The sequence below is a fragment of the Neofelis nebulosa genome, chromosome X (genome assembly GCF_028018385.1).
Source record: "Neofelis nebulosa isolate mNeoNeb1 chromosome X, mNeoNeb1.pri, whole genome shotgun sequence".
Lineage (NCBI taxonomy): Eukaryota > Metazoa > Chordata > Mammalia > Carnivora > Felidae > Neofelis > Neofelis nebulosa.
This window is the reverse complement of record NC_080800.1, coordinates 108007940-108034690: the sequence shown is the minus strand read 5'-3', so window position 1 is coordinate 108034690 and position 26751 is coordinate 108007940. Positions and strand designations below refer to the sequence as shown.

The 26751-nt window shown below is 39.1% G+C and overlaps 1 protein-coding gene across 9 annotated transcripts in view; it reads left to right on the top strand.

Moving 5' to 3' along the window:
- Window positions 1–2031: 2031 nt before the first annotated feature.
- ENOX2 (ecto-NOX disulfide-thiol exchanger 2) overlaps window positions 2032–26751 on the top strand; it is a 262257-nt gene continuing 237537 nt past the window's right edge. For 2 of the 9 annotated variants that reach the window (XM_058712509.1, XM_058712508.1), the window contains exon 1: window positions 16899–17015. In XM_058712509.1, coding sequence (XP_058568492.1) covers window positions 16994–17015 — 22 coding nt within the window. In that variant the 5' untranslated portion in view covers window positions 16899–16993. Of the gene's footprint in view, window positions 2231–3465; window positions 3526–16897; window positions 17016–17838; window positions 18147–26751 lie in introns of those variants that run through there. The other 7 variants (XM_058712519.1, XM_058712518.1, XM_058712514.1 and 4 more) reach the window with 7 other exon arrangements.

Genomic DNA, 26751 nt, shown 5'->3' with positions numbered 1-26751 from the left:
CAAGTGAAATTTAATCCATATTTATTTATTTACTTGCCAGCTATATACTGTTGTCTCTCAAATGTTTAGTTCCAACCCTGACCTCTCTCCTATGCTTCAGACCTACACCTCCTAGCAGCCTACTGGGTATCTCCACCCCAATGCTCCATAGACTCCTCAAATTTAAAGTGTCCAAAACTTAATCTCTCCTATCCATCACAAAACTTGCTACTCTTTCAGGCTTCCCTAATTAAATGAGTGGTACTACCACATACTCAGTCTTCCAAATCAGAACTTGAGAGTAACAATAGACCCCTTCCCTTTCCTTACTTTCCATATCCAAGTTATCACCAAGTCCATCTGATCATACCATGTCCTTGCTTAAAATCCTTTAATGGTTCTCCACTGCTTTCAGGTTAAATTTTGAACTCATTGATATGGCCTCCTATTCCTTCCTGTTCTAGCTCCTGCAACGTGGAACATCTTTTTTGGGGAGTAGGGGTGGGGGGAGAGTGTTCTCTGCACTCTCTCACATTCTTACTCCTCAGTATGAAATATGGTTGACCTCCCTACCCCAAATAGCTTACTAGTCCTTCAAGTCTCATCATTCAAGCATGGCTTCCTCCAGAAGTGGAATGAGTTCTTCCACTTCTATGGTCCTGTAGAACCGCATGTAGACCTTTTTAGAGCACTTTGCACAATGTATACTCTCTCTCCTGTCCTAGATTGTGAACTACTTATGAGCAAGGGCTGTTTTCCAATTCTGTAGCAACAGTGCCTAGTCTGGAGCCTTGAACAAAGCAGTTTGCTGAGTAAATTATTCAATCTATTAAGTCCATTTATTCCTTCACTTCTCTTTTAAAATTTTAGGCAATTAATTACCTTAGCAAAATGCAATTCCTCTTTCTTTGCATTCATTCCACTTGTGAGTGAAAAGGTTGTTCTAATGAGTAAAATTGTAGTAACCCAACTGTAATGATCCTTTCGGCTATTAAGGATTCACCTCTGGAAAGGAAAAAAAAAAAAGTCAAAAATTAGGAGTAAAATTAGCCTTAATAAGCCACCATTTTCCTCAACCTTTAAATCACTTGAAAGTGCTAGTTGTCTCCATCTATTTATTTATCGGGCTTATTAACACATCTTTACTAAACAATAGTTTCTTAAAGAAATATACATTTATTTCTTATTATTCAAGTTGTATTCTCTATCTGTTCTAAATTGTTGCATGACATCAGTGATGTGGCCACTGTTCTTCATGGCAACAATGTGGCTTCATTATGGGTTAAATGGGATTCTTCTGGGCTGGCTTTGATCACATTTATATGCCTATTATGCCCTACTTCAAAAGGAAAAATATGGTACTCAATTAGAAACACAGTATACATTTTCTCTAGGACCTTGGAAGTGATTCTAATGCAGATGGTTCACACAGAATACACTTTAACAGTTTTAAAGGACCAGTTACAATTCAAAGGGAAAAATGTGATACCCAACTGGAAACATAGTATACATTTTCTCCAGAGCCTCTGAAGTCATTCTAATGCAGATGGTTCACATAGAACATACTTTGACAGTTTTAAAGGACCAGTTACAATTGTAAGCTTATCGGAACATAATATTTTTAAAAAGTCATTCAATCAAAAGTCAATGAGAATTTTAAATCATGATATAAAGCGCCCCCCCAAACGCTAAGAGCTTAACCAAAAGGTAAAATAAATCTAGAACCTTCATCTAACCCCACAAGCACAATCCCATACCCCAAGAAGGTAGATTCTGTAGGACAGTACACCGCAAACTACAACACCCAGAATACCCTCCTCCATCTGAACTCAGGGGACGATCGGACTGGATGGAGAAACTGTGGGTATACCGAAAGAAGTGCCTCGACTTCATCTCCCACAATCCCCTGCCTTCACCTGAGTCTCTCCGCCAATGCCAATATTGGATACCCCAGGAAGACAGCCTCCAGCGACCTGAAACTACATTTCCCATGAGGACAAGGGCTTGGGCCTCCTGCTTCCCTGGTGACCAGTAACCAATAAGAAATGCTGCAGCGGCCGCGATGTGGGTGAGAGTCCAGCCCTGGGCTCGAGTGCCGGGCCCAAGCCGGCTAGCGAGAGGCGGGGAGTTCAGAAGACAGTTGCGTGGTGTGGGGCGCGGCGAGGGCACTACGCTCTCAGAAGCTGTCACGCCGGCCCGATTTTCCGCGGCAGTATAAGGAGTAGCCCCTTCGGTAGCCGGGGAGCTGGAGGTCAGAGAGGCAGAAAGCCCGAGCGGCTGTGGTTGGGGAGTGTGGGACCGAGGGGCCTAGGGAGGAGGGTGCTTCCGGGCCGTTGTCTTCGGCGCCCGACTCCGCCCAGCTCCGCCTCTGCCGGGGAGGGGGTGTCGGGCCTGGGAGTCGGGGGTGGGCTGCTGAGCCCTCCGCGCCCGTTTCCTGGAGCTTGGAACCTCGGGAGCGCGCGCTCTCTATTTCTCCACCTAGTCTGCAGTCTTTAATCCCCCAAGACGCTATCGTGTATCCTCGCTCCCGTCCTGTGCCTCCTCCGAGATCTGAAGTTAGGGTTCTTGACCAGGGTCTTCCCTAGGCGGCGTCTGGACTCCCCTTACTACTTAGAGGAGTTGGATGATCTCTTTCCTCGCTTCCCTCAATTTACATTTCAGATTTGGGCACACACCCTTTCTAACGTACACACTCCCCAATTTTCTCTGGGGGTGTGGGAATTCCTCGCACGCTCAGGGCGTGACTTTTTGTCCAAATTTCACTTTTTGCTTCCTTGCTGGTGATATAAAGATCGTCGCCATCTCTTTATTGGCCCTTCCAACCACCCGCCCCTGCCCTGACCAGATCTTTGGAGTGGAAAGGGTTTCTCCTTAAAGTTCAGTGCAGTGTTCTGGTGAGAGTCAAAGGCAAGTTAGACCGATTTTAAAAACCAAGCGCTATCGAGGTTTCTAACACGACTCATAACAGCACTAAGGTTGAAAAAGATTTAGGGGGCACACAGACTGTGGAATAAAGTAGACTGTGCGAAACAGACTGTATTAATTATTTTATTATTACAAACGCGTGCAAAAAGTTTCTAATACTGATGGGCTTGGGGGTTGATATATGTAAGGAAGGTCAAGCCTAACCCTGGAAATGCTGTAGTTTTGAAATTGTCATCTTCCAGACCAATCCGGGTATGCTTTCTGGAGGACTTGAATTTTAATTTTGGCTCCAAAGGAGTAAATGGGATTTGAAATGGGCAAAGAGGAGGGAGAATGTGCTCTCTGGAACTGGTGTTGGAATCTGAGAAGGGTATATAGAAGAGGGAGCATTTTTATGAAGGGTGGGTTTGCCTGACTGCAATAAAAAGGTGTCATGAAAGAGATTGGGGTCATAATAACAGGACACTTTAAAGCATCCACATAATTTGGATATTATTCTGTATCAAATAAAACTAAACACAAAAAATTAAGATTGGGTGATTTTTGTTTTTTTCATCCTAGGGGAACCTGATTTGAGATCATTTCTTGGAGAACACAAAGAAGTGTGGTGGTATGTTCCAGGTGTGAGTTTAATTTATACCCAAGAAGAACTTTACCTTACAGACTGTTCTCTTTGTGGCTATTCTTAGCTACACTTCTATAGTTGTCATTTTAAAGCCTGGTGACAAATTTATTAAGAAATGTATTTGCTCTCCTTATGCATCATATTATCTGAATTGTAGTCATTTCATTGGGTAACAATAATGACTCCTATTTATTGAGCCCATATAATGTTCCAGGTGCTATCATAAGCACTTTGTTGCATTATCTTAAGAGTCTTATGAAGTAGGTACTATTTTCCCCATTTTTCTAGAAGAGAAAACTAAAACTCAGAGAAGGTTGTTTAACCTACCCAAAGTCACATAGATTGTAAGGAGTTGAGCTGGGATTTTGGTATATAGATTTCTGGCTCCAGAGCCCATGCTCTCTCCACCATGGTTTGTTAGTCCCACTGTTCAATTTTCTTCTTGACTTTCTGTTTGTGGTAAGGAAAGATTATTGTCAGGTGTAATTGATCATCCTGGCAGAAACCCAAATGATTCACTTTTAGTCTCTATGTCAGTATGTGTATGCTGTAAAGTGGCTGCCAAAACTGAATTAGCTTCACTGTTATTGCAGCCGTAGCTAATTGTGTCTTCCCAAACTATATGGCTATTTCTGAATCAGGTGATTCTCTTTAAAAAACGTGCCTTACATGTAAGCTATTTGGGCCTAGATAGTCCTTTAGGTTTTATTTTATTATAGCTTTTATTTTAAGTGACTTCCTAGATCACTAGGTCTCCTCCATGACCTTTGCTCACAGGGATTATTCAGGATGCAACAGAGTATGAGAGCTTTTCCTGGGTGTAGCTGGGGAGATATATGCCCATAATTCTGAGATAATGTAGCATGTAATATAACACTAAGAAGTACAAAGTGCTATCAGAAGAATAAAGGAAGCAGTGACTAACTGTAAGGGAGAATCAGGGAGAAGCCTTCTGTGAGGAGGTGACATGACAGGTCTTGAAGGATAATGAGTTCACCAGGCAGAGAACAGTAGAGGGGAGGCATTCCAGATTAGAGAGACAAGTCTGTGAAAGACATTGGGCTGTATAAAAGGAGAGCATGTCCCTTCAATATTTTGGAATTCAGCATGACTAGGGTATAGCTTGTTTGGGGAAATGAAGGTATAATGGTAAAAGAGTCTGGAAAGATACATTGGGTCTGATTTGTGAAGTTCCTTGAATGCAATGCTAAGAAATTTGGATGTGCTTCCATAGGCTATTGTTTTTCAAACTGTAGAGCATCTGCCACTGGTGGTTATGTTGTACTCCCACAAACATTTTAAATTTCAGTAATTATATATTCTAATGTGTCTCATAAAAGGTAAAGCTGAACTACGTCTTTAAATGTAAGGTTACATAGGAAATGGCTTAGGAAAAATGTAAAGTGAACAAGTTTAAAGTTGATTTAAAGACAAATGTTAAGTAAATAGTAGTACCCATGATGTGTGACTATGATAATACTCAAATGACTCAAATTTGGGAAGTACTGATAGTAGACAATAAAAAACATTAATATATTTTAGAAGACAAGCACCATGATGAGGTTTTTACTTTAGAATGTACTGGAGTGGGCCATGACCAGTTAGGAAGCTAGAGATGATGAGGACCCAAGGTAGCCACATATGAGAAGAGGCAACAGATATGAGAGCCATTTAGGAAGTAGAATTAGTAGGACTTGGCTGACGGGAATATTATTATTCTATCAATGTCATCAGAGTTATTTTTTAAAAGTCTATATGTCACTTGCCTGTTATCCTTTAATTCTAAGATGAGCATATTATTGCTCAAATCGGGCCATGTACATATATGCATTAAGGTAACAGTGGAGGCTGTTTTCACAAATGGGTTTGGATTACACACAAGCATCCTCACTGCCTTACTGAGTGTCCTTAACACCAGTGGCACAAATTTCCAAAGCACTGGTAAGGAATATGAGTATGATCTGTGACCCTTACTCATCTGAGGAACTCCTCCTTCAAGACTCAGCTCAAATATCAACACCTCTTTGAAGCCTTTCCTGCAGCTCTCCCCGCCCTCCCCCACCACACACAAACATATACAAGCATACACAAAACAGTGTTAGGCTCATGGCTTACATAGAACCCTGCACTTACCTCTGTCCTAGGCTGTACCACACTAGTGTACCAGTCTGTGGATGTGTCTGTCTCTCCCCAAGACTATGAGCTCCTTGAGGGCAGTGGCCAGGTCTCATTCATATCCACACCCATAGCATCCAGAACAGCCCTTGGCATGTGGTAGACACCTAACAAATGGTTATTGGATGAAAAACATGCATAAACATGAATATAACTCAGAACTTTGGTACCAGAATGCCAAATGTTACAAAAAGATTAGCTGTTTGCTACATTAGCTGCTTTGGCTAAATAAAGCAGTAAATTAAAGTCACCTGAATGCAGAACTTCTCTAGAGGTTTCTTTTCTTTTCATTTAAACTCCCCCCCACCCCGACTCTCCTATGGTCACCTTACCTTTTTCTTTCTCATCATTTATCCACCCAGCCACCTGTTCCGTAGGCCTGCTCATTGCTTTGCTCCTCTTGACATAGTTCACATTGCTGCCGTCCCAATACTCTGCCAAGGATCCGTCCCTCATTTCCACCTACAATCCAGTTGACTCCATCCTTGAAATCACTCTCAAATGGGTCTCCTACTTACAGATACTGCTAGTGGGACTGTAATTTGATACAGCCCTTCTGGAGAGAAATTATCAATGTGGATTAAAAATATTAAAATTGGACATAGCTTTCAACCTACCACTTCAACTTCTAAGGCTCTATGCTAAGGAAATAAATGTGGTGTTTCCAAAATTTTATTTCTCAGGATGTCTATCCCAGGGTAAAGAAGGAAAATAGCATTTTAAATGTCCGTAATACTAGAGATTTTGATTAAATCAATTATCGTGTATCTGTAGCATAGATTACTATACTAAGTAGCCATGTAAGTGGATGTTACTAAAAAATATTTAATGATGTTGAAAGTTGTTTATGATATATTAAGAGAAAATTCTCTTTATAAAGCTGACAAATCCCAGTTTAAACGCATACACATGTACATGGGCACACACACACACACACACACCCTATGTGTGCATACATAGGAAATCATTATCCTATAATGTTAAACACAGAAAAAAATTCAACAGAGGTTTGCTATAAATAGTAAGATAACATGAGTCCTATTTTTAACCTTTTGCATATTTTTTAAATCATTTGTAATAGAGTATTTGTTACTTAAAAACATGTTTTCCGCATGTGTCCTATTATTATTGCCTTAGTTTGGGATACACCGCTCCCCAGCACACCCCGCAACACACCCACACCCACACACACACCCCCACACACACACCCCTTCTAGACTGGATTACTACTGTCTCCAGCCTGCTTTCCTTCTAATCCATTCTCCACCAGTGCTGACAGAATGATTTTTCTAAATCACAAATCTGAAGCTATCCAGCTCTGCCCATTGTCCTCGAGATAAAATCCAAACTTCTTAGACTAGCTTATAAAACTTTTGAAAATCAGCTCCCTGCTTTTCTCTCCAGTGTCACTTTTTCCTCCTATGGTTTACTTTTTCTTGGTGTCTTAGGCCAGTACCTGGCGTATAATAGGTGTTTACTTAATGCTAGCCAGATGTTGATGCATATTGTATGGGTTAACTATTCTGTGCCAGGATTTCATTTCATTCTCATAGTAAAAATATTAAATACATACAGTAGTTATCCCTATTTTACAGATAAGGAAAAATAGTTAAATACATAAAAGTGGGAAGAAAAATCATCATGATAAATAACATTTTTCAAAGGAAAAATTAAATCCCCCCCTGCTGTATAACACAGCTGTATTTGTTTTTCTGCAGCCCCTGCCAATCTTAGCATGCACACAGACTTTGTTCATTCCCTTGGGCAAGTTATATGTGACCACGGCATAACAAGAACAGTCCAGACTGACATGATCTCACCATGTCACAGTTCACATTGTGCTAATGTACAGAGCTCTTTTCTTTGTGTACATAACACTTCATGCAGGACAGACAGAAGAGCTCCGATTGCTCTGTTTTTCTTTCTGTTTTGAAATTCTATGTCTTTAGGGATGGGGATGTCAGTAGAGAGCTACAGAAAACTGTGATAGAATTGAATGTACAAGAAACAATGTGTCTCATGGGAGCCAATGTCATTGGTTAATTTATTTTTTTAAATGTCACGTAGATGTATTTTCCAGCAATCTCTCCCCAGGGAAGACCTTGGTTGAATCCAACTGTTAATCCTATTTACAGAATGCAGCCCATGCATGCACTATATTCCTGCATTGTTAAGTGATTTTAGACATATGTGGTGGATTACCATAACGACATACAATCAGGTGAATATGGGATATCTGATTTTCTCTACAAAATATATTAGTGTTCATATTGTCATTCAGGATCCTGCAGCGTGGGCTTTCCTTCATTTGCCTTACAAATAATTCCCATTGTGCAAAAATGGATGCTTTTAAAGGACAGAAGTCCTAAGCACAAATCATTTGAATAAAATGACTTTACTTTGTAAGGAATTGTCACTGTTAAATACTTCAAGGAAAAGAATCTATAATTCTCTTGTTCCATGAACAAATAAGTTGAACATAGAAATTACAGATAGAGTTTCAATTCATTTGCCGAATTATTGTGGGCTTATTATGTGCAAAGCACTCTGTTAGACACTGTCCTGGATACATATAAATACCTTCTTGTAATGCCTTCCAGACAGAGAGACAGAGACAGATTGATCTCGTGTACATACAAGAATGAGTGTGCAAGAGGAAATGAAAGAGAAGATTTTAACAAGCAGGCTTGTCATATAAGTGAAAATCTACGCGGCTGAAAGTTGGGATATGTACCAGTAGGGACTTACTCTTTTTTTTTTTTTTCTCTTTCCTCTGTGGGACACATGGGCAAAAATAAGCTACCAGATAGCTGATAAGCAAATGTTCTACTTCTCTGTTTACAAACAGTTTGAGAGAAGGAACAGTGACTTTCTGTACGTCTAGCCCTGCACAAGCCTGCTAGTGATGTTTTGAGAGTTATGACTATGTCAGCTTCTCCAGGGTTTCTCTCTGCTGCAGAGATTTGGCAGACACCTCAGACAAATTTTATGTCTCTTAAATCTTCCTCAAGCTAGGCTTGGCTCATAGATTTATATGTACAACAAAAAAGCGAAATGTTTACCAGTTTGACATTTTTGAAGATCAAAACAGACTAAGTTTTTTTTAATTCCGCATACACCTCAGTTTAGTCTACAGAAGGGGCTAATTGCTTTTGCTATTTGTTTAAAAACAGCTGAAATGTTTACTTTGCAGAAGTGGCAATGGATCATATGTCTAAAGATTTATACTCCAAGCCTCAGTGTTGCTTCCTCTTTCTTGTGCCTACAGGCGTCAAGTTTTGCCAAAGTCTTCATTTTCTTTTTTCTTTTTTCTTTTTTGCCTTTACTGATACATAATATAAACCAGTGCAGGATGGGAGGTGCTAGGAAATATATTAGCAATCTAGGAGAAAAATAAAAGATCATTTTTATTAGCTCTGCTCGGCCCCCTTTTTGGCTCTCAGTTTTTCAGTGGTTCCTTACCCACAAAATATTGTTCCTTGGCATAATAATGACAGGTGAGAATGTGAACTGGGAACTTTCAGTGACTATTAACAAGTCTGGTCCAAATGTATCTGTAGGCAGAGCACAAATGAAAGTTTGGCTGTAATTCAGAAGAATCAAAACACTGTGTGGAGAATGTTATATAAACAACTTTCCTTCAGTGCTGAATTATGAAAGGTAATGATGGGGAAATCCCCACTAAGGGCCCTTCCTGTCCGCTCTAGCTGCCCTTCTTTTTAGCCAGCAACAGCTGCCGGTAAGAGCTTCCTGGGGTAGAAAGGTCCCACAGGAAGACCCCATAACCTGTCCTCCTACCACTTCTGCAATCAAGTTCTCAGACATACTTCACTGGGATTACTTTGGTCACACAATATTCTAATTTTTACCTTTCAAGAGATGCTGAGTTTGAATTCAAGGAGCACTTGATATTCAAGCTCATTTATTCAATAGACATTTGAGCACATACACAGGACCAAACCCTATGGTAAGTGCTAGGAGTACAGTGATGAACTAGAAGTAGTCCCTGCCTACCCTTAAGGAACTCACAGTTAAGTGGGGGGAGATAGACACCTAAATCAATAATTATATTACAGTGCGAATAGTATATTACTCTAGAAAAGAAATACCCTGGAAACATGATGGAGGGAAGAATTATTGCTGGAGGTGGAGAAGTCACAGACCAGAGTCTACCTATTCTGAATCACCAAGGATGAGTGGGCATTGCCTAGAAACAAGGTGGAAAAAGATGTGGTAGGCAAGGCTTCCAAGCAAAGGGACCACCGACACATGTGAAGCAGTCACATGTGTGAGAATGGATACTTTAGGAAAAGGTAAGATACTGTGTGTGAACCACTGGGACTTGGGTGAGGGGGACAGGATAAGAATCTGGAGACAGGTCTGTGTCCGGTTGGTGAGGGAAGTCTGCCTGCTAAGGAGCTTGGCCTTTATAGGCAGGGGGGAGCCAGCTCAGAGTTTTAAATGTGGGAATCGCATGATTGGATTGGAAGATTGGCTTTATACGGGGGAAAAAACTAGAGACAAAGTCCACCTTATAGTTTGGCAGTCTTTGAGAGGTCTGACCCTAATCACTTGCTGCTATTCAGCAATACCGTCCCCACTAGGTTTTCTTTCAGTATCCAAAAATCACTTTGAACAACAGTTTCCTTCTACACATACGACATACCTTCCTGTACTCCTTCGCATGTTGCTTAGCTGAATATTCATTTTTCCAACTCAAATCAATGATCTCAGTAGTGATTGGGGCTTGATTGCCATGAAGGAAAGCAGAGATTCAAAGCTTAGCAACTTAGTTTAAAAAACTGTATGAGGCTTATTTATTGCTTACTGAGTCAGCAGGGCTAAGCTGAGAGCTGGGCAGCTCCCCTCGGGAGCTGGGGGAGGGAAAGGAACAGAGGCTGAAAAGATGACAAAGTGGCTGTTAAAAAAAAAAATGGGTAGCATCCAGAATGTTGAAAATCCCTAAAGGCCACATCCAGATATGGGAAATAGAAGGGTCAGAAGTATATGAATAGAAAACAAATATGTGTTGAAGTTACCTGTGCTCAAACAGATTATTACTATGTAGCCAATGTGTTTTAGAGCATGTTCTTTCCCTGACTCAGATACTGTAAATGGTTTCCCATTATCCATAGGATGAAGTCCAAACTCCTTAGCGTGGCCTTCACTACTTTCCGTAGTCTGGCCCCAATCTACCTTGCCAGTCTTCATACTTCTCTTAACAGAATTTCTCTGCTCTAGCCAGCTACCCTTTCAGACGCTGCTTTGGCATTCCCTCACCTGCACTGTGAGTCTCAGGACAGGGACTATGTTTTTTGTCTCTGAATCCCCCAGAATGCCTAGCATAGTGCGTCTTGCATATAGTAGGCACCCAAGGTAGATCTGTTGGTTGATTATTGCCCCCCACCTTCATTCTTTCCAATTTCTCTACTATTATTGACCCAATATCCACTCTACTAAAAATGGCAAATGAGACATTAGGTAAAAGGGGCCAGTGTTCAACAAACTATCTTTTAACTTTCTATTTTAAAATCATTTTAACTAGAGAAAAATTTCACAAATCATATAGGACTGTCATCTGCCGTCCACTCAGATTCACCAATTTTTTAACATTTTGCCTGATTTCATTTATGCTTCTTTATATAAATATGATATTTTGTTCTGAAATATTTGAAGTTGAAAAAGCTATACCCTTTACCCCTCTCCTTTATCCTCAACCTTTTATGATGAAAAAATTTAAATATACAGAAAATGTGAAAGAATTGTACAGTAAATACCCTCTATGCACACCATTTAGATTCTATAATTAACACTTTGTTCTATTTCCTTTATCACCCATCTCTCCATTTATACAACTTTTTATGCATTTCAAGTAAAGTTGCAAGCAACTGTGCATTTTTTTCTAAATTCTTCAGTATGTATGTCATTGACTGGATGAACAAACTACTTTATGCTCTGAAATCAACCAAATCATCTTGTTTTAGCTGCATTTACTGTATTGCCAAAACTCCAGTCTACCTGTATATCTTAGACCTATTTGGCCATGGAACACATGTCTCTTCAATTAACTTTTAGATGTCCCTCTACTTTAGCTAGTGCAGTGCCAGACACACATTCCATAAATACGACTGGTTGCTCATGAACAGACACAGAGCTAGAGCCGTGAAAAGAATCACAGTAAAACTAGAATAAACCAAGGGCGGATGGGAGTATATGGGAAGTGGGCCACAAGGGAATGGGAGAGAGAGAAGCTAGGGCTTGAAGAATTAGGGGAAGAAAAGGGCCTTAGCCCACTTGGTACTTCCAGCAGTACTTCTATCTGCTACTTTCCAACCCTCTATTTAGAAGGATAGGTTCTAGGGAACTGGAGACAATTGCTGCTCAGCAGACCACATGACAAGTCTCCTTACTACTACTTAGGCACTGCCAATTAGTATATTCATGGAGCCTCATGAATATGCTAATCTACAAGATGCAGCTTAGAGGGTATGGGTGGGCCACTGAAAACCTGATTCACACTAAATCTGTTCTACAGGCCAAGGAGCACTTGAGTTCAATGAATCCTGTTTTTCTTTTTCTTTATAACCTTTCCTTTCTTTCTCTGTTGCTTATGAGTCCGAGGATAGCTCTAATATACGTTTATTGAACAATTTTATGTCAAACACTGTGCTAGCTGCTATCACATCATTAATGCTTTACAACCACTCAGCCAGGCAGGTACTACTTCTTTTCCCATTTGCCAGATGAGAAAACTTGAGACTTATAAGCCAGAATTCTAGCAACTGAGGTTTTTCTTACTCCAGAGCCCAGTGGCCTTAACCACATGTCTGACGAAATTTTTTAAAATTCTCAGGTCAGTATAAAGGCAAGGATTTTTTTTTTTTTTTTTTTGCTGTATTGACTCAGCAGGTAATTTATTCACTGAGCAAGCCCAGTTGAATCACTGAATTAAGAAGGAATTCAGTCATTCAGAATTTAATCATTAGAGTGTTAGTATAGTAATGGATTCAGATTGCTTGAGTTCAGGTCCCAGTTTTATCACTTACCAGTTGAGTGAGAGTAAGCAAGTCACTTAACATCAGTAAACCTCAGTTTCCTTACATATAAAATGCAAGATAGTAATATTGAGCACATAGCTATGTTGTGAGAGCTAATTAAAAAAAATAATGTATCATGCCACGTCTGGCATACAATAGGTGCTCAGCATATTCTAGATGACTTTCTTTCCTTCCTTTTTCCCTTTTGGGGTCAGACCACGCACCTGTAGCTGTCCTTTGAAGAAAACAAACTGCTCCTGGAATGCTTTTTGAAGAGAAATATTCTGAAGAGGAATATTAGGCTGACTATTCCCAAGGCTAAGCAAGCACAGTTGCCTAACTCCTATGTGAGCATGTTTCAAAATAAGCTAGAAACAGAAACCATTAGGAGAGTTGCAGAGGCCCACCTCCATGATTCCTAGAAATTAGGGCCAGATTGTGACAAACGTTTTCTATTTTGTCACGAGAGTAAATGTCACAATTGTCATAGACCATTAGACCTGGGATATTGATAATCATATCCCAGCTGTTCCAAAGCAAGCAAGCTGGGATTGAATGAGTATAAGTGACTGGACCAAGGTCAAACAGTAGAAAAATCAGGAGAATCCAGTTCTCCCGACTTCTTATCCAGTGTTAATTTTATGGTTCCTTTGTGGGTTCTTAGGCAGGTGAAACCAAGTCTTGATGTGTGTGCTTTGCAGGAATGTGAACTGATTGGACTCAAGGGTTTGGTACAAGTTTGATCGATTCCGAAAAGTTGAGAGCTTTTTTTTTCTCTGCTTGAACTCAACTCACTAGTTGTTGCTTTCAAACTGTTAGCACTTCTTTTGTTTGAGGTTTAGCAACTTAATGTTGTTTCTCCCTGTTTTAGGTTCATGGTTTGATTCACATTCTTGGTTCTTTGCAATCTTCCACAGGGGCATTTGTTTTGACAAAAATACTTAGAATCTAACTAAGGTGGTTAGCAATGGGAATTCATTTGAAAAGGACAGTGAGGCTTGGTGACGGCTGCTGAGAAGGAGCTTGGGTGGATTAGGGAACCGTTAGTGCTTACATTCTGGAGCTTGAAATCAGGATAATGGAAACATTGCAGCGGTTCTTGGTGTATATGTTAATGTGTTTGTTTTTATCAGGATGCTCTGATGCTTTCAATTCCATTCTTGCTAATCTGGGTTGAAACTGCTGCCTCCTACTTCATTGCCTTTTGATGTATGCTCTCAGTCATGTTCTTGATGCGATCCTCATCTTTGGACTGTGGGAAGGAAGCTAACAAAAAATTATCTTCCCTGTACTTTTCCCTTTACTTTGAGTGGCCCTTCTGAAGAACTTGGGGAATATGAATTTCAAGCTTATATATGTGGAAGAGTTCAGTTGCAATGCCCAAAGACAGAACTCCTGATTCTGAAATACAGCCTTTGTTCCTTTCTTACCAATGTGGTTTTAAAAATCTCAGGCAAGTCTCCTTTGCTGAACCTGAAATGGGGCGACACCTTTGTTAGTGGCCAGCCATACCACAGTCAAGGCTGTATGTGTGTGGGGGGGAGGTTTGCAGTGAGGAGGCCTTTCGAGAACTGTACCCTGCCTGCCTGACTTTCCACATGCCAAATGAAAGTGAGTTTTGGTGCTAGGGCTGTCAGTGCTTTTTCAAGCGGTTGACTATTTACTCACGCATTTAGAAGGCTAGGATAGCAGCTGTGGTGGTAAAAAGGCTATTCTCAATACCTCAAAAAGCAAGAATTTTCTAGGAGGTGAGGTTTTGGGTGAGTCCAGCTAGTATTTTTCTGCTTAAAAAAAAAAAAACAAACTTCTCACTTTAGATTCATTTGCTCTTCTTACCTCCTTTCTCTTCCTGCTTCCTCTCTCCTCCCCCGCAACCCTCCCCTCCTGTTCCCCTTTTAATGCTTCCTCCCTTTTAGCTACCAGTCACCCAACTCTTTGTGAATTATATTATCCATTTCCCCCCTTGATTTAACATAGATTTTGGATACATATTTTACTGGCATTTTCAATATTGGCAATGACATTCAAAGGGGCAGTTAGAAAGTTTTCTTTCTTCTCACAGGAAGTGGGCTCAACACTTGTTTGCAAACACAGATGGTATTAGAGGGGGCCAAGGGGAGCTGACATCTGATATTTCTGCTATAGCGCCCACTTTTTTTTTTTTGTTTTGGCTGCTTCAGATTCAGCCCATGTGGACAGACACACACTTGGGTAACCACCATACAGATGGAAATCAGGACATGTGGGATTTGGCTGAACCAAAGGTCCCCAAACATTGCCTGGATCATTTAGTGCCCCAGGTGTGGCCACCCCAGGACTTCATGTGCTAAAATTGTGTCCCAGCTTAAACCAGCTGGTCACTGTATATATAGTATCAAGGCAGCTTGGAGCCTCATAAAACATGACTTTGGATTTTTACCTTGTGGATTTAGATTTAGCTAATCAACCTGAATCCTTCCACACACCCTGGGCAATGAGGATATACCAAGTTAAAAGAAAGATTTAACAGAAGGTGATGCTCATTGTCCTGTAGCTTGCATTCTAGATGGCACATAATATTAGACCATACAAAAACAACTGAATTGACTTTCCAGAAAGCAAAGAAGAAATTAGAGACTTCAATTTCTTTAATAAACTTTTGATGTATTATGTATCAGATTTAAATTTTTTTCTTTTAAGACAATTTCCCTTCTGTGGCATTTTAAGAGCAAACAATATTTCCTTCCAACTTTAAAATTGGAAGAATTGAGAATTATTTTCATGAAATTATATTGGGTCTTTCTTTTTACTTATGTGATAGAGGCGCCTGACTTCAGCCATTTAGGCAAGATTTGTTTTGGAGTATAATAATAATAATAATAATAATAATAATAATAATCCCATACAATTTTATAACCCTCTATGATTTACAAAAGGGTTTTCATATCTATTATCTCATTAGCTTTTCATAGCAATCCTGTGAAGTAGTCAGGATAGGTACTTAGATATAAGTTATGTCAAACTTATAAATAAGGGAACTTAAGCTCAGAGAAGTTAACTGACTTGTCCAAGGTAACACAGCTAGAAAGTTGTAGAACTGAAACCTGAACCTAGGTTTCCTGATACCCAGCCGCAGTATTCCTTCAGTTGTGTCATGTTTCCTTCCTAAGTGACTATCTCCTTTTTGTTTCTACTCATCATTAATCTTGAAGTTGGTCTAAAATATGTGCTTCAGTTTAGGAGATGAGTAAAACTGAAGCGTTTACAGGCAAAGTGCCTTATTAAGGCTGTCTATGGAGAGAGTTGTGCATATAGCTCTTAGCTTTTCATCTTGACTTTAACTATTTTTAGGTATACATAGGTTGTTTTCCAGTGTTTAATATATGTCCAAAAGTTGTGTGATCCAGTGATTATAGGTGTGAAAGCTGCACCTGGGGAATGGGGTTAGGGATGAAAAGTTGGCTTAAAATAATTAGCTTGCTGCCTTTTTGTTAAAAGATGTCATGTTCAATATAATTTAATTTCCTCATACTTCCTTTGCTTCCAGGCTTTTAAGTACAATTCTTTAGGGGAAATTAGCAAATGTTCATTTTGAATGTTGATTTCTCGGGAACAAGAGTAGCTAGAGGAAAGAGAAAGCAGAGGGGTGACTTTTCATGCTCTGTAAGTGTGGGGAAGCAGTATTTCGTTTGGAGCTGTGAGCTAAGATTTCTTCTAAGGCATGCAAATCGTAAAGTTCTGATTTGTCAACTGCATGCTGTTTCTTTAGGCACTGATGTATGAAATCCCGAACGAATTCTCCGATGAACATACTGCTAATTGCTTCTCCACCTGCTCTCCAACCTCCTCCTCCCCACCCCCTCCACTCTCAATTCAGCCTATAAGTGTCCGTCATTGGAGATGGATGGTGACACATGCAGTAATAGCAATTCATAAAAGCCAGTTCCAGCCCTTGTCTTCAAGGCTCCTGGATTTTCCACTGCCTGCTTTTGTGTAAGTGAAGTGGATGGAAGTGCTACTGGCATCAGAATCTACCTCCCTATGCTCCGTTGCTAGAGCTCAGTTGCTCGGCTGGAGCTGAGCTAAACAGAAGCATCGGATCTAAGCTGAATTGTAACTAGGTTTTTTTTTTCCTCATTGGGGGTGTGGGTTAGGGGTAGTGTGTAGTGGGGTTTGGGGTGCTTTGGCTTTTCTTTTTGTGGAGAGAAGAGGGTAAGGGGAGAATAACTCACGGTAGGATACAACGTGAAACAGTTCCCTGAAGAGTGTCACGATGTTCCTGGTACAATATACAGGTATGGTATGTTTTATTTTATCTGAAATTTCCCTTTTGTTTAAAGTGCACTCCTCTCTTATTTTGCCTCCAATTCAACTGTACTGAAGGACAAATAAGGTTCTAATGAGCTAAGCAAAATAGCTGCATGAAACATGCCTTCCCCTTGCTATAATGTTTATAGCAGATTGCTATGTAAAATCTGGGTTTTCTGTTAAATTGTTAGTCCTGATCCCTTAATTGTGCATGCTTCTCTACTATATTTTTGTGTTGAATTTCTCAAGTCTCCTGTCTGCAACTGGTAGTATGCGATATAGACTAGAGTGTTTGCACAGAAGACACAGTGCTTTGGAAGCAAAGGCAATTTTTAAACACTTAGTATGTTGTGTTTCTCTTGAGTGTATTAACTCTTGGGTTTGTTAATTGGTTGTCTAGATTTGGGGTATAGTTAAGAGAAGGGAAACTTCAAACAGGAAGCATTCCAGAACACATTTGTTTTGGTAAACTTATTTTTATTTCATTATTTAACTAAGATTGATGAATATTATATATTATTGTTGTTTGGTCTCTTGGTAGAAAAAAAAAAGTGCTGGAAACAACAAGGCTAAAAATGCCAGCACCAAATCATTTTGTATTGTAAAATATCATTGGACCAAAAGTGTTCCTTAAGTATTCTCTTAAGCTTTCAGAAACATATTGGTCCATAATAAAGAACTTGAAGACTGATAAGGTATTGGCGAATGTTTGTTTTAAAGGCTTCTTACACAGCAGTTAGACAGAAAGGATCCTTCCAAATGAAAAAAACCTTAAGAAAGTTTCAGTTTCCTGCTGAACAGAACAGAAGCTTAGTTCCTACAACTATGTGTTTTGAGAAGTTTAAATATCATTTATTGTCAAGGATTCTCACCCCCATTCATGCTTTATTGTCCTTAAAATATTGTGCTCCTGTGCTTAAGAGCTAAAAGATCATGTTCTGTTTTGATGCGTGGTTTGACAGTTGATTTCGCTCCTCATTAATTGGACACCATGCAGATGATGTGGAGAAGTGAGTGAGTGACAGTATTTCAAGGTTACGCTGAAGAGCATACAGTGAACCTTAATGCCTGGACCAACAGCTGCTGAATTGAATTGTCTGCAATTAAAGCAACAGCAGGTTTGTGTAGTCTCCCTGCAGCCTGTTTATTTGAATTTATAGCTTCAGTTTCTTCTTTGGGTAGCGGTTGGTTTGTTTCACTAAGTGTTGGAGAGTTGTGCTTGTTGGATGTTTTCTCTACCCTGATGCATGCTTGACTCCAGAAGAGCCGTTTCTGTACATTTTTAATGTGAGAAGTTCGTGTGGTTTTTCTCTTTGGATTAAAAACACAGACTATCTTGTTTTCTCTACTACAAAAGCAAATAGATACATTTCATGGAAAATATTGCTTGGTTCAATAAATACAAGTTTCTCATGGACCTGTATTACTGGTTTAAATTTCTGGCAGTGAAAAACGTTGGACTTTGCTATGCTACTGGATTACTATATCTGGGAAGAACTTCTCCATGCTAATAAAAGTGCTTATGTTAAAAAGAGAATGATATTATCTCCTTGCCATCTCTCAATTCCAGGGTGACCTAATGAATGATGTCAAACCCAACTAGATGCCTTTTATGACTGAATTTTATTTGCATGCTAATAATGAATACATGTTTAATTCCCTCATGGTTTTACTCTATTAAAAAATAACTTATAGTATAGTTGTTGGTTATTGACTGATCCTGGATGTGGTGTAAAATATTTACACAGTAATTTCACATATACTGGGTCAGTTTATCCTCATAACAACCTGGTGTGAGGGGGCAGTGGCATTATGATATCCATTTCAGAGGTAGGGAAACTGAGGCTTCAACGATAAGTAACTGGCCTGAAGTCTCACCTCTAACAAGTGGCAGAGGCTGAACTCATAGGTTAGATGATGTGATTCAAGAATCTGCTTTTTCTGCCTCTCAGCTGATGGATCCAGGGTAAATTTGACTTAAGCTACTAGTCAAGAAAACCAAATGTACTCATTTACTAAAAACAAACAAAGAAACAAACAAAAAACAATGTCTTATTTGAGAGCACTCTAGAGATTTTTTTCCCCAAACTATGTTAACAATTTTATTTTAATACGTGGGTGCTTTCCAGATTAATTTTGCAGATGCATGAAAAAATTAGTGATTTTTGTTTTTTTAATGTTTTTTTTTTATTTTTGAGAGAGAGAGGGAGAGAGAGAGGAGGCAGAGAGAGGAGGACAGAAGGGGACAGAGGATCTGAAGCAGGCTCTGTGCTGACAGCAGCAAGCCCGATGTAGGGCTCAAACTCGTGAACTGTGAGATCATGACCTGAGCCAAAGTCAGAGCTCAACCAACTGAGCAACCCAGGCATGCCAAAAAACATTAGTGTTTTGATTAATTTATACATCAATATGAATGAAAGTAGAACCTTGTAAAACTGGGGAGAGGATTAAAATGTCCAATCAAAAAGGTTAATGTGGAATATTTTCCTTCTAAAGCAAGCTAGTTTGTCTTTAATATTCTGTTCAATAAACATATACAGTTTTCATAAAAATATGTGTATTTTAAAATATACTGGCCATGAATGTGAGGTGCTATATGTTTTAAAATTTGCGTATTTTATCTAGATCAACAGAAAAAATATACAGCTAACTCCATTTCACACTTTTGTTTCTGTGTATCTTATCTATCTACCTATCTAAATAAAATAGACCAGATTTCTCATCTTTCCAAATTTCCAAATAGTTTTTTAATTTTAATTTCATTAGTTTAAAGGGGAAAACATATTTCCTGTCCCACTGAAGAAGGGAATACTGTTTAAAACTGTGTTATCCCTTCATTTGCTGAACCCACATACTTGAGTATCTCATAGTCGTTCTCTGGTAAAGACAATTTTAAAAGCCTCTTCAGGAAACATTCTTGAAGCAGTCATTCTTAGCTCTGAATTTAATAGAGACTATGCCGTATACTGGGGAAATGACTTGATGCTCACACCATAGACAACTCTTCTTTAGTATTTGACAAAGAATATTTGAGAACGTTGCCAAGAACCTGAACCAGAGATTGGGCCAATATTGTTATGACCTATTTATGAGACTTTTGGAAAGATGGCAATGGATATATTGTCTCAGATGCCAGGTAATTAGAATTTATCCTTATCTAAGATGGTATCTTTACACTTTAACATATCTTAACGTAAAGCTATTCTTATATTAATCCTTTCTAGCAAAAAGGAAAAAAGGATGATATAAAGCCCTCTTTATCATTCTTTAAACTTAAATGGAATTTGACACTTAAAAAAAATACTGGAGGGAACTTGGGGGAATGGATCAGGGTTAGAGGGCAGGGAAATGGAAAACCAGGCAGGTGATTGGAAGCTCCAATTTGGTTTCAGGTGGCAAATTTCCTATGCAGTTGAAAGCTCTGGCCAACACCCCCTCACCCCATTCCTCTTTCTGGGAACAAGCGCTCTAAATATAAATGAAAAGGAACTTATTAGGACTTTTAAAAAATGTTGACATTTTCTGGTTGGAGAAAGAAAAAGTCTTTCATCTGCAAAATAATCATTTTTTCCCTGTGCTCTTTGAGGCCAAGAGAAATTAGAGAGGGAGTAAATTTGTAGGTTCGGGCTGTTAAGGGAGCTGAAGATGGTTGTCTGATGGATTTTTCCCTTCAGTACATGTCTGAGAATGTTGTAGGGGCATGAAGCCAGGTCTTATGGATGGGGGTATGAGGGCTATATGCATCAGCCAGTGGTGTGCTGGAGCCAGCTTACACTAGCTTACGTAAGGGGATCACTAAGAATATCTATAAATTTAAAAACTTACTCATATCTGTCCCTTTCCAAAAAAATATTAAGATACTCATTATGTATAATAATTAAGGCACTCTGTGCAGGACAGTATACTGCAGATTCCCTTTGGTATGCTGAACCATACTGATTGCCATCGCTTAGATATAGCACTAATGCCTTCAAGGGATGTTGAACATAGAACAAGTAAGCGTGTCCCCCACATATACACATAATAATAGCTAACATTTATTGAGTGCCTACTATGGATCAGGCCATGTTACAAATGCCTTGTATGTATATAAACTCATCAACTTTCACAGCACTCCTATGAGGTAGGTAGTATATTTCCAATTTTACGGGTAGGAAAAGCGAGACACAGAGTTTAGGTAATCTGTCTACCAGGCCACACAATTACTAAGTAGCAGAATCAGGATTTGAACACAGGAAGTCTGTCTCCAGAACCTATGCCCCCTAGCTACTATGCAGTATGTTGTATATCTTTAAGGGCACTTCACTGAAGAAGCTGTTTGCCCCTCATGTGACACCCATGTCCACATATCCCATTGTCCATGCCTTTGAAAGACATAGAAAGTGTAGAGCTGTCTGCTCACTAGACTGTGGGAAATCTTTCTTTTTTCTGACCCTCATTGCTGGTATTCTATTGCCAGAGTCATGGTGGATCGTTGCATCTCCAGAATCTTCTAAATACTGCCACTAGAAATGTTCTTTCTTCAAATTTTCAGCTAAAACAAAGTCTCATGTTCTGTTGCTTCTCTCTCGATTCCCAGCTTTTTGCAAGAACAAGCATTGCCAACCAGAGGTGCAGTTTTTCTTCCAAATGACCAAATCATAGGACATCTTCCCTGCATCTTCTTTCACTCCATTTTATGCCTAGCTGTTAGAGTGTTCTTCCTAAATGCAGATCTTATCATATGACCTTTTCTCGTCAAACATCTAAAGGATTTGGTGGTGGTGTTTTTTTGTTTTTGTTTCTGTTTTTTCCAAACAGGCATTTAGGACCATTTGTGGTCTGGTCCCTGGCACCCAGAATGCATTTGTCACTTCACAACTTTCCTTAAACCCTGTTCACTAACCACTCTAGATCACTTCTAGGTCATGAGGTACACCCCAAATTTTCAAGCTCCTGAGCTTTTCCTCATGCTGTTCTCTAGATTTTAATTGCCATTCTTCCACATCCCTGATGATCCTAGAGCAGCTCAACATTTAAAGTTCAGCTCAAATGACACCTGCTCCTATATTATAATACTTATTTGTGGTCTGTTTTCCCCCACTAGACTGAACTGTTTGAAGTTAAAAAAACTTATTTTAGTAGTCTCTTAGCACCTAGCCTTTTGCCTTGTATATACTTAACACTTACATGCAGTATTTAGGTCTTCAGAAACTGCACCACCAAAGTTTTTCTCCTCTCCTGCCAGCTCAATATTCAAAGCTGTTCCCAGAGCTTCAGAGTTCCTGAAGCTGAATGGCTAGATAGCTTCTGCCCCATAGATATTATGGAATATTCTGTTCAGAAGATTTTTTCTGTGTCTAATGTGTCTATATTCTTGATTTTTTTTTCTTTGTATTCACCTTTGCTCAGATCTACTATGCCTTGAAAACTCCTTCTTTTGCCTTTGTGGAATATTTTTGCAGTTTTGTAGAGAGACAAGGACTTGCCTGGTACACATATAATCCATACAAGAAAATGAATCAGAATTTGTAAATTGATCGTTGAAAATTGTGTTTAGTGACTACTTGTGTCAGCATTGCCTAGTATATATGTTTAAAATGCAGATTCCTGGATACCCATCCCAGATCTACTCAATCGTTCTTTGAGTTGTCTGCTTTTAGCAAACACTCCAGATGATTCTTCTGTACAACTAACCTTTGAGAACCACTGTCCATGTCAAAAATAAAGTGTTAAGTCCTAATCTGTATTCTCTGTGGATATGAATATTAATTACATTGTAGAAAAACTATCATTAGAATTGTTTGAATTTTTTGGTCTGACATTTGAATTTTTTGGTCTCTTGGTGTCTAACACAGAGCTGTCCAATAGAACTTTTTGTGATGATGAAATTTCCTGTATCTTCATTGTCCAACACATATGGCTCTTGAGTACTGAAATGTGGCTACTGCAAGTGAGGAACTGAAATTTTAAATTTAATTAAACTGAGATTTAAACAATTACATGTGGCTACTAGATGCACTACTGGAAGGGCAAATCCAGAAAGCTTGGCTATCTAGAATGAATAATTTCCTTAGGGGTCTAGTGGCTACAGTGATCATTGTATATAAATAAGAAATCAAACAGGAACATCATTTTCTTTGACATAGAGGACACTGCATTTCTTTTTTTTGAATAGTCTAAAATTTTTAAATGGCCTAAAGTGAATTATCCTCAGAAATGATTTAACCAATTATGATCTCAATTAAATTTAAATGAGATCTACACTCTGCATTTCTCATCAGTACTATTTTTCTAATCTTATTGGCTTGCTATTGAGAGCTCGCTGATAAGCCCTGATTTCTGAGCTAGGGATAAGAAAGTTGAATTAATCAGAGGAAAGAGCTCTTGGTTCCAATGTTTGGGATATAGATACTTCCAGACATTTTAGCTCTCATAGACCCTTTAACCATTCTCTTTTGGATTGATCAGCCCCCAAGCCACTCATTACTCATTACTTTTCCACTTCCATTTCTTTCTCTGACAAATTTTCCTTGAACCAGTAGTATATCCCTTTTAGCATGATTTCATTATTTAAATAGCATTAATACTTTGGAAGAATTTGAATCAGAAATGGATTGTAATCTCTACATAAAGACGCATAAATCTTGGCACCCTGTTTTATTGTGTGGAGTTCATCGTGTGTATTAGTAGTACTTGGTGGCTTTCTAAAACTATCTGAGGGTCAGAATCTATGGTTTTGGAAAAAACACGTAGGTAGAATAGTGGACTTGACTATTGCTCTCTGTGGAAACTATATGCTAAATAATTATGCCTGTCTGACCTGCCCGCTGTTGCCTAGATTCCAGTTCTTTGTAACTGTTTTCAGTTGCTAAAAATTTTAGCACATCCTGAAATTTCTTTTTCTGCCTTCACATTCTTCACTTTCTTTGGCTCTGCTTTCTGTTTTCAGTGGACAGCAGACTCCCCCTACCCCCGCTTTTTTTGTACCATTCAGGCTCACTCTCAGAATCTATTGTTGTATCCAGCCTCACTGGACCGCCTAGAGGAGTTCAAACCCGGTGTTTGAAAGTGCCAGTCAGGGCCACCCTTGAGAACTCTGCAAATAGGTTCTTTTGTTTTGAGAACTAAAGAGATAGTACCACGGCTACAGTTTTGAGAAATGCATAAAGACAAAACCCATTTGAAACTAAAGAAATTTTTTAACCCCTTGGCTCTCCCTTCCCCCAGCAACAAATGACATTTATAATTTTCAGTGACATTTGTATTTAGGAAGCCAGATATTTCTGCTTTCAATGAAAAAGTATACTCTGATCAGGACTCTTCATAATTCAAACCAGGGTGGAGAAGGAAGCAAATATATTTTAAAGGTAGATTATAGAACTACACTAGGATCTTTAGATAAGTTATTTCATTTAATCCTCATTAACCCTCTAAATAAATGTTGTCTACCTTACTCAAGACTGTATATACCACTAACTTGTCTACAGCTCTATCCCTAGACTCCAAAGCCTGGATCCCCATTGCTTTTTTACTTATATATGAACTGAGGAATGGTTGTCTTTTCTGTGTGTGCGAGTGTGTGTGTGTGTGTGTGTGTGTGTGTGTGTGTGTCAGAGTCAGAGAGAGAGAGAGAGAGAGAGGGAGAGAGAGAGCACGTGCATGTGAGAGAGAAGGTTCTCAGCACTAGGGTGTTTCCTCACAAAATTCCCAGATCAGTGTAAAGTGAGAGAATGTAAAGAAAACATTCCCTGTGTTAACTTTTTACAAAACAAGAATTGGGATGAATCCAGTTAATGCTTCTGATGAAGAGGTAGTAAAGAAAGCCTTCTTTAAATCCTTTGTACACTCTACCCATTGCCACGCCCATCTGCTATGCTAGACTGCTAACTCTTGCTGCTAAATATGGTTGGCATTTTCCCAAACACTGCCCTTTGGTTTGGAGGTGGGGCTGGAACTGCAAAGAACTACAACTCTAGTATGCTTTTCTGAGTCATGGAAATTTGCCCAACTTATTCAGTGGAAGTTGTGCAATCTGAATTCACCTAAACTTTTGATAAGGACTGTGAAGAGTATAAAATAATTGTGACAGTCCGTATTTAATAAAAATTACATTAATCTGCAAGAACATCAGACTATTTTGAAAAAGCTTTTTGGGTGGCATATTATATTTTTTTTCTTGGTTGTGAATATCATACAAAGAGATCATCATTAAAAGTCAATTTGATTCATGATTTTGAAAGTCTACAGGTGGTAGGAGATAGTAAACTATATTAAGAGTGTGCAGTATAATCTGGCATTTAAAAAGCCAATGTAATTTTGAGTAACTGACATGGATATGGACTAATAGCTTCTTAGAGCAAAGTAGTGAGAATCCCTTTTTAATTGGTAATAAGACTATGCCCAAGTTTCCATTCTCTGGAATTGAGTTGCTTGAAATGGAAAAGAGCAATGAGTTGCTTGAAATGCTTCAGGGATCCAGGGAGAGTGGTTTACAATGGTGGGATATAAAGTAAATACAATAAAGATAGCTTGATAGTTAGTGAATATTGGTACTCATGACTATTTTGAGTGGTGTGAGCATTAAAGAGCACGAACTGGCAGAAAAAGGGATAAACACAGGCAGAAATATGACCATTGGAGAAATGACCCTGGGATTCCACTAGTATCTTTCCCCCTCCCAAATAGCATTCCCTGAGTGCCCTACCCTTGGGCTATATGAGGCTTTTAACAGAAGGGAAAGAAATGGTCTGGAGAGAAAAGGTCTCAAGGACTTGAAGTGACAAGGGAATAATTATTTTGTTAAATATTTGCAGTTTAAAATGAAAAGAACTTCCACCTAGCAGCAAACTATCCAGAACATTTTCTTTTCTGGCTTCACATCAAGACCAGATGAAGCACAAGCTGGAGAGAATAACTCACTCTAACATGGAATATGATCTAAGGCAGTGCCCTTCTTGGAACTTATCCATGGAGATTTATTACTGGAAGTAACAGAAGGGCTAAGTAGAACATAGAACACAGTTCCAAGGCATGAACGCCGAGGTTGGGATTTATAGTACGGCTCTGATGTATTAGCTGGACAGTGAGTATAATTTCATTGCAGATGTTTTCCATTTGAGATTTTTGATATAGGGATTTTGTGTATGCCTAAGCTATCAATGAGCCAAGACAAGTCAGTTAGGATTACTTAGATGGTTCTATTTGTGTTGCCTGTACTTCACCAGTCCAATAAGGAGGGTACCTGACTTAAAGCTGTTTAGCCGTTTCTGATCCTCCCGTCACTATTGGTAAGCTGCCCCTCACAGGATGTTAAACTGCCCCTTGCTGTTGTGAAATGGATGGATGGATGGATGGATGGATGGATGGATGGATGGATGGATAAGCAGCCTTTCTCATTGTGTCTGAGCTTTTCTTCTTCAGTATAGCATCATTCTGACTAGTTCTAAAATGTAAAGTGGAGCAGAGGACTGCTACCACATGAGGTTTTAAATCTAGATCATAATGGACCACCCAACAAATGGTTCCACTTTATGATCCCCAGTTAAAGTTATTGACAGAGAGAAAAGCATTGCAGAATGGAGTGCCAGTTTCTTATGGCATTTGTGGATTTAGGCCAAAATATTTGAATCCTTGCATATTCTATACCTGATGAATGGATGAAAGAGGGTAAAAAGAAAGAAAAGACAGAGTCCAGAATGATTTGTATTCATTAACTTAACTATTATCAGTATTAAGTGCAGT